Here is a 9,003-nt window from a genome sequence, read left to right as displayed (position 1 = left end):
TCATGAAGCCTTTATGTTCTCCACGGCATCAATGATGGCGTCCACCCTCTCTCCTGGCAGGACTGCCCCAGCATTTGCCCGGAACTTTTTCAGCAGACTGTCACGACTCAGTGGCTTCCTCCAGTGTCCATAAAAGGTGTCGCAACGACCCTTCAAGACATTGCCTGTTGTGAGGGTCAGCAGCACCTCTGCGTACATCTTATTGAAATTGGCAGGGTTGTCCTGGGGGTGCTCGACCTGTACTCTGCTCAGGAGGCTGAGCAGCTCGGGGCGGTCCAGGAAGGCTGGGCTGAAGGATTGGACACTGACCTCGCCGTCCAGCAGAGCAGTGCAGGCGTTGAACTGGAAGGAGTGTCTGGCCTGGTGCTCGGATTCAGGGAAGGGACGGTTGATATATTTGGAGAGGGGGATTCTCAGTAGGATGCTCCGAATCATAGAGGGATGGAACCCCCCTACGGTGTTGACCAAAAGCTCCCGCGCTGAGCATGCTGCGTCTGCCACCCAGTGCATGCCCAGGTGTGCAGGGAAGCGCTTGAAGGCTAAGTCCTGGTCCTCCAGCAGGAAGCGGGGATCCTGTTCCTCTGGGGAGGGCAGTGCCTGTGGCAGGTAGTCATTGTAGAAGGCACTAAAGCCAGCGCAGCCTGGGGTCGAGTCCAGGATCAGCGTGCTGGCCTCCAGGCCCCGGGAAGCCAGCAGTGCCGCCTCCATGCCGAGTCGGGCTGCGTTCCCGATATGAAGAGGTTTGGATTGAGTGGCAGCGTTGGCCATGGGAGCCCCTGCTAGGGAGGCAGCAATCACCAGGGCGTTTGAGCACTGCGAGCGATCCAGGGAGAGCAGACGGGAGCAGGCAGCAGCACTACCCAGAGGGCCCACCACAGTCGGGGGATGGAACCTGAAGGGAGAAACACTGGCATGACCACCCTAGTAACTGAGAGAGTATTTTACATTATATATGTTTTTTAATGGTTTTAAAATTCTGATTTAAAAACAAACTCAGATAGACAAACATTTATTATCATGCCTTCTAAAAGAAATGTGTTAGGAAAGTGTAATAATAATTTCCAATAAAAACAACATAATCAATGTGAGGCTAAAAAAACACTGAAAAACAGACTAAGATTTGCTTTCAAATTTAAATACGGTCTCGTTCATGCTGGAAGAATCCTGGCACACTTCCTTCTTGGCAGCACTACAGCATTGTGCCAAGTTTGTTTGGCAGCAGTCTCCTCACCTGTTGGGGATGTTTTGGGCTTCGTTGGAGAACCTCATGAGCCGGCCCTGAATCTCAATGCCCACGTTGAAGGCTAACAGGAGGTCCATCCCACTGGGCTTGGCGTTGCCAGGCAACATCTGAGCAATAGCGAGCAGGGCAGGAAGGACCGCCCCTGAGGGGTGAGTGGCTGGGTGCCAGGTATCATCGAAGTCCATTGAATGGACCTGCAAAGAAGAAAGTGAGGGCACAGTAAGTGTCTGGCACAGTGTGACATCTCCAGTGACATTCCTGACTGCGAGGAAGCCTGGCCGTGCCCCATCTTCCTACAAAAGAAACCTCAAGGACATGAATACAAACTTGAACTTTCATACACAAAGGGATAATGGGAATGTGTCCTTAATACAGTCACTGCCCGATGGGCACATGTCCATTATAATGAGCACATCACTATTGTTTAATTTATATTATATTTGCACAATTGAGGCATTACTTTGGTTTTGAATTTTCTGCATTATGAAAAAGTTTTTCTCCTTTGACTTTTCATAGAACTACTCCTTAATCATCTGCTAAGTAACCTGTAAAGTACACTTGTTGGCTTTTCTCAAACAATTGCTTAAAACAAGAGATAAAATGAACATTTCAACTATTTTATGTTGAAATAATAACACATCTTTCCAAGAGCTATTGATTTGTGTATGTATATACTGATAGTAAATATTGGCAACCCAGCCTCACGATGATTTATGTTTTGGAATGCAGTATTTCAAGGGGTGTTTTCATAGAAATTAGTTGCAGACAGTGTAATGAAAAATGACACATGCTGCACAACTTGTCAGCTGCTACAATGTGCTCATTTCATGGACTACAGCTTTACAATTTGAAAGGGCTGAGCATTATGTAAACAAATTCAGAGACTTACCGCTACTCCACTGACAAAGGCTGCCAGACTCGGAGAGAGTCTTGTGTGCCATCGACCAAAGACTGAACTGATGTAATCTGGAGCATACATTTGCTGCAAAGAGAGTTAATCACAGATCATTATAGGATCTGAACGTTCTTTAAGATGGAAACAAGCAAGTTCAATTCTTGATTATCATCACCCTGGTTTGACAATGCAAATTTCAACTGGAATGGTGACTGTTCAGTGAAATGGGGTAAGTACTGAAGGAATGGTTTATATTAAAATTGTACTGCCAGGGCTCATTTCTTTGGCCTGTGTGCCCTCTGTACCATAGCCCAGTGCAAGCCTCAGCTGAAGGATTACCTGGCAGTGCTGCAGAGCCAGCTGGAAGACGTGGGAGGTGCTTCCCAGCAGCCCCACCCCGATGCTGTCCAGGATCATCCTCTTACTGCGGTGCAGCACAGTGTCTGACAGCTGGCCCGGGTGCACAGAGTGGATGAACCCTCCAAAACTGCTGGTGACTGTCTCCTCTGGGGCAGGCCTTTCCTGCACTGCAGGGCAACAAACAGCAGGTCAGTCTCTGCCTGTGCCTCACTTTAGTATTCAGAGCATCAACTCTACAATAATGGACTAAAATAATAACAATTAATGATAATTGGGTCCATTCAATTGGTGTTAGTATGAAATCCTTAAAATCTACATTATCTACAGTTTTCTTTTTTCTTAAATAGTTTTTTAAAATGTTTACCTTCAACTGCAGATTTGTGTAGAAGTCGCAGGCAGGAAAAGTGCCTTGGAGTTCTCTGAAACTAATTTAAAAAGGAATCAGATAAAATTAATATGCTATATGACAGAAAATAATAAATAATAAATAAATAATACTAATAATAATAATAATAATAATATAAAATGTACACATTTCTAAGAGTTTGAATGCAATAATTACCTTGAGTGCTGAGAGCATGGTGTTGTTCAGTAGGTTGCTGTGTATCACAGTGTTCTGTCACTGAGCTGTGTATCTGCCGTGGTTTCATCCTCTTTATATATTTTTCATACCGGGATACCCATTGCCCAACAGGTTCCAAACCCTCCTTCTTTTAGTGAAACTATTCAACTAATTGGGGGGATTTTTCAAATCTGATCTGGAAATGGGTTCTGTAATAAGCAGGAAGGGGTCTTGACTCTTGGGGAATCCCCCTCTTTCTCTGTTCTGGGAGGACACTTACTGACAACTTGCGTCGATCACACTGACACGCAGCTGGCAGTTTTTTATTGTATGCTTTTATATTGAGAACTTAGCACTGGGAGACCCCCTGCCTGAATGGTCCTTCAAGATGTGCCTGATCGACAAGTTAAAAATCTATTTTAACATGTCCAACTGGCAGCACAGTGTCTTAAAGCGAGGCATGCTGCCCTCTAAATAATTAGGTAGGAACTATAACAATAATGCTAAACATAAAAAAAGACATGATATTTATATTATCATGCAATGCTGGATCAGCCTTGATTTGGACTCCCCAGCGCATCAGCATGCACAACATTTGAATTAATTTTGTTTATTTAATTACTTTTAACTTTAATATATTTATTGGAATTAATTAGTTCAATCTTTTCTGTTGAGTCCTGCTGGCATAATCGTGTTCAGTCTATTTATCCATTTACTTTCTTTTATTCTTCTATATGTCGCATTATCTAATTTTAGCTGTTCTAATACTACAAACTTTACATAATTTATGTCATGTCCTTGACTGGTGAAGTGCTGTACTATTGGTTCATTCATTTTTTTATTTCTAATTAATGAAAGGTGGTTCTGAATTTATTTTATATAAAGTTGTTCCAGTCTCTCCAAAATAATTTATGTCTTTCTGAATATGCTATTATGTCACTGCACCTATTTTTTTACGATTATTTTCAATCCATGCTTTTGTTTTACAGTACCAATCAACAATTATGAGAAAACACACGTGAACTTTCTTAAAGTTATATAAGGGTACTACTGTAGCCTGTGGAGATATTAAAGGATTTTGTAAGGGCTAGTGTGGCAAATGCATGCAGTTACTGATAATGTTTTAATTCGATCAGACAAAAGAAAGCAATTGAATCTTCCTTATTATAAGCACAAGCTTGATCTCTTTATCTTTTACCGTGGAGTCAACAAGTCCAGCCCTGACTAACAAAACACGACCACACGCGAAATCAACTCATTCTCATCGACTGGTACTGAAAATGCGAGGATTGAATATAATCGCACAGGCGGGGAATCTACCCTTCAGTTAACACGTTTAAACAAGTTCCTACCCGTTTTAAGTAATAGTTTATCTTTTTCAAACATTAAAAACTATGAAACGCGAGCAAACACAAGACGCGGTCACCAGTCCTGGGTGCGTGCAGACGTGCAGGTGCTCGGTGCAGACACAGGCTTGTGTGGAGTGCAGTGGTGCTCCGGATAGTGCTGACCCTTTCGACAGCTCCGGAGATGTGCGTTAACTGTCTAGTGCTGAATACAAAAACAGACAGTTACACGGACAGACACAACAATACAAAACACGAACACAATCCACTCTGAGAGCTCCTCTCTCAGTCCTTCTCTCTCTCCACTCGTTTAACCCAAACGAAGGAGAAGATCAGCGTTACCCTGGCCCCTATATGTAATCCTGCATGATATCTAGGTAAACGGCTGCAGCTGCCTTATTACTTGCAGCTGCTTCTCGTTTACCTTTCAAATCAATACGGTCTTACAACAGAGTCGCGCTTCTTTCCAGGCTGACCCACTTCCCTGTCCCGGAAACGAACTGTCAGGCCAGCCCTTCCAGATACTTCTCCTCCCGTTCTTTAGCGCCCTCACAGGTCGGGAGGAAGATTCATCACCAGAACTCATCTTTCCGTCACAGTGACCACCCATGAATGCACTATAGTCACCTGTGAATAACTAAAACTCGCATGTAAACTCCGCCATTGTTTCCTGGTGTATGCTTGCTGCTGTTTCTGTGTTTCCAGACACAATGTTTCCTGGTGTATGCTTGCTGCTGTTTCTGTGTTTCCAGACAAAGTTGCTTGGTGTGATTGCTGCTTGTCTGTGTTTCCAGACACAATGTTTCCTGGTGTATGCTTGCTGCTGTTTCAGTGTTTCCAGACACAATGTTTCTTGGTGTATGCTTGCTGCTGTTTCTGTGTTTCCAGACACAATGTTTCTTGGTGTATGCTTGCTGCTGTTTCTGTGTTTCCAGACACAATGTTTCATGGTGTATGCTTGCTGCTGTTTCAGTGTTTCCAGACACAATGTTTCCTGGTGTATGCTTGCTGCTGTTTCTGTGTTTCCAGACACAATGTTTCTTGGTGTATGCTTGCTGCTGTTTCTGTGTTTCCAGACACAATGTTTCTTGGTGTATGCTTGCTGCTGTTTCTGTGTTTCCAGACACAATGTTTCCTGGTGTATGCTTGCTGCTGTTTTGTGTTTCCAGACACAATTTTTCTTGGTGTATGCTTGCTGCTGTTTCTGTGTTTCCAGACACAATGTTTCCTGGTGTATGCTTGCTGCTGTTTCTGTGTTTCCAGACACAATGTTTCTTGGTGTATGCTTGCTGCTGTTTTTGTGTTTCCAGACACAATGTTTCCTGGTGTATGCTTGCTGCTGTTTCTGTGTTTCCAGACACAATGTTTCCTGGTGTATGCTTGCTGCTGTTTCTGTGTTTCCAGACACAATGTTTCTTGGTGTATGCTTGCTGCTGTTTCAGTGTTTCCAGACACAATGTTTCCTGGTGTATGCTTGCTGCTGTTTCTGTGTTTCCAGACACAATGTTTCCTGGTGTATGCTTGCTGCTGTTTCTGTGTTTCCAGACACAATGTTTCCTGGTGTATGCTTGCTGCTGTTTCTGTGTTTCCAGACACAATGTTTCTTGGTGTATGCTTGCTGCTGTTTTCCAGTGTTTCCAGACAATGTTTACTGGTGTATGCTTGCATAAGAAAGTTTACAAACGAGAGGAGGCCATTTGGCCCATCTTGCTGTTTGGTTGTTAGTAGCTTATTGATCCCAAAATTTCATCAAGCAGCTTCTTGCTGTTCCCAGGGTGTCAGCTTCAACAATGTTTACTGGGGAGTTGATTCCAGACCCTCACAATTCTCTGTGTAAAAAAGTGTCTCCTATTTTCTGTTCTGAATGCCCCTGTGTTTCTAACACTCCATTTGTGTATGGTTGCTGCTTGTTTCTGTTTTTCCAGGCTGACAATGTTCCCTTGGGGTCGACACTGCTCGTTTACCTTTTAGAATTTTGATTTGCTTGCATTAGGTCGCCACGTAGTCTTCTTTGATCTCAGACTGAACAGACAACCAATTTAACTAAAAGGGAGCTTGAAAAAAAAAATTTTTTTGGAATTTAGATTATTTTTTTTTAATATTATTTTAGATTTTTTCCAAGAAACCCTCACATTCCCCTCTCTTTCTGCTGTTAAAAAGCTTGTCTGACATGTTTCCTGACATGCCTTTTTTAACTCCCGGAATAATGTTTCCTGGTCGCTCTTCTTTGTTTGTCTTTCTAGGCAGCAATAGTCTTTTCGATAGCGAGGTGATGTTTGAATGTTTGAAACACACGTATTCAAGATGAGGTCTTTCTAGACACAAATTTTTTTAGCCTGTTTTAACATTACTTGCCTTGATTTAACAGCCCTCAAATATTTAAACAACACTTTTCACAATGTATCCGAGCATCTTGTTAGCCTTTTTTATAGCTTTGTTTGCCCCACGTTGCCTAGATGAAGACATAATTCTCCTGGTCCACAAAAACTCCTAGGTCTTTTTCATAGATTCCTTCTCCAATTTGCTGCTGTTTCAGTGTTTCCAGACACAATGTTTCATGGTGTATGCTTGCTGCTGTTTCAGTGTTTCCAGACACAATGTTTCTTGGTGTATGCTTGCTGCTGTTTCTGTGTTTCCAGACACAATGTTTCTTGGTTTATGCTTTCTGCTGTTTCTGTGATTCCAGACACAACGTTTTCTTGGTGTATGCTTGCTGCTGTTTCAGTGTTTCCAGAAACAAGGAAATGTTACACTGGAGTAGACCTGAGTTCTACATTGGGACACATTTTCAGGAAACATTTTGGCCAATCAGGAGCATGACATCATCAGTTATGTGACTTTGTAAAGATGGTGACTTTTACAGAAGATGCTACATGTAACCAGTTTATTGACTGGGTTTCAAAAGGAGATAGATTTGTTTTATGATGTTTACTGAGAGCTATTAAATAAACATATTTCCTCAAGGGGTGGCACTGTGGCGCAGTTACGGCCTCACCTGGCATCGTGGGGTTATGATCGTTTACTGAGAGCTATGACGCTTCTAGTGCCTCAAGGGTTGGCACGGTGGCACTGTGGCGTGGTGGTTAGCACTGCTGCCTGCATCACAGCTCCAGGGCCCTGGGTTTGATTCTTGGTTTCAGGGGTATGTGGGTTTGCCTGTGTGGAGTTTGCATGCTCTCCCCTCAGCGGGTTTCGTACGTGTTTGTACTGTTGGTTTTTTTCGCCACCAAGTGCTCTGGTGTTCTCCCACAGTCCACAGACATGTTGGCTAGATTGATTGGCAAGCTCTCTAAATTGTCCCCTAGGGTTGTTAGTTGCCCTGCGATGGACTGGCATCCCATCCAGGGTGTGTAGTCCCACCTTGCACAACTGTGTGTGTCTGCTCCGGCTCGTTACTGTGACTCTGTGTAAAATAAAGCAGCCATGGCTTCTGCATGTTTGTATTTATGTTTCCTTGTGTACCCTGAGATTAAAGTTACAATCAGGGGTATGTGGGATAAGCAGGTCTTTTTCAATAGGTTTGTGCTATGCCATTAGACTGTTATACACATGCTTGGTAAGTCAAAAAACTAAAACTATATACATGAGTAAATAATAATAAAAAAAATATATGAATGGTCAAATATGAATTTTTGGTTTTTATATTCCCTCTCGCTTCCTTTAACCCTTTGTATACTTGTACCCTGTTGTACCACTGCATTTTGGAATAAGGTACCATGCTATCATGTTATCAGTGTGCTTCTTTTTTCACGATTCATTGGTGAACGGTATTGTATAATATATGTATATACCCTATACCACCAATGCTGTATTATGATATGTAGTACCACCATGGTAATGCATGTGCCATGGTATATAGCTACACCATTATAGTGCAACTAAATACAGACAACTCTTTATACTGCCTGGTTAGGGCCAGGGGCAAAATTGTCAATAAAGTGAGGGTGGCGTTACAGTGAGCGTTAGAATAAAAGTATATATTAAAGTCAGCTCAGTCATGCCTTAACTTAAGTAGCCTAGCCTGCAGTCCTGGACAGCAATAACTTGTACACCACTAGATAATTGCCAGCTCAATGAGCGTGTCCCACGGGCAATGCTGGACTGGGTTAGGGGGATGACTCCCAGGACACGGAGGGTAGGAGGTTAGTTCTCAACCTGGTTATTCCCTGGACGACCAGGACGCTCAATATGTATTGTTCTTTTTTGTTATACTGTTTGTGCAGGCTTTCTGCATGAGGTATTAATGATGTTATTAACTGTAAGTTTTACATTATGTGTATGTGTGTGTCTTTTATAATTAAGTAGTTTTTAATCATGATGTTTAAATAGTGTGTGTTTTTATAGTCGTTTTAATGTGCTTACTAATTCAGTTGTTTTATATCCTTTTATATTAAGGTTCTATACAGTATTGTGTAAGTTTTGAGTTCTTTAATTTCCCATTGGCAAAACCAGCTACGTGCATGTTTGCACAGCCTTACACGACGCTGTCAAAATAGGTGTCTGAGCTAAATGCCAAAAGGCAGGAGATTAGCAGAGATAGTGTGAGATGGTGAGGGGAACTGAAAGACAAGATGGATGTTCCGTGCTAGGTACAACA

General features: G+C 42.6%; 1 protein-coding gene across 1 annotated transcript; it reads right to left on the bottom strand.

Annotated features, from left to right (window-relative positions):
- LOC121310919 (cis-aconitate decarboxylase-like) lies at positions 1-3,271 on the bottom strand. The gene is made up of 6 exons (XM_041243828.1): positions 3,061-3,271; positions 2,863-2,923; positions 2,478-2,665; positions 2,133-2,225; positions 1,232-1,437; positions 1-892 (listed from the first exon to the last, which is right to left on the bottom strand). Exons 1-6 carry the CDS (start codon positions 3,076-3,078, stop codon positions 1-3), a joined length of 1,458 nt encoding a protein of 485 aa, XP_041099762.1. The 5' UTR covers positions 3,079-3,271.
- Positions 3,272-9,003: the final 5,732 nt, after the last annotated feature.

Source organism: Polyodon spathula, unplaced genomic scaffold (genome assembly GCF_017654505.1).
Source record: "Polyodon spathula isolate WHYD16114869_AA unplaced genomic scaffold, ASM1765450v1 scaffolds_2834, whole genome shotgun sequence".
NCBI classification, from domain to species: Eukaryota; Metazoa; Chordata; class Actinopteri; order Acipenseriformes; family Polyodontidae; genus Polyodon; species Polyodon spathula.
This window is presented reverse-complemented; position numbering and strand designations above follow the sequence as displayed.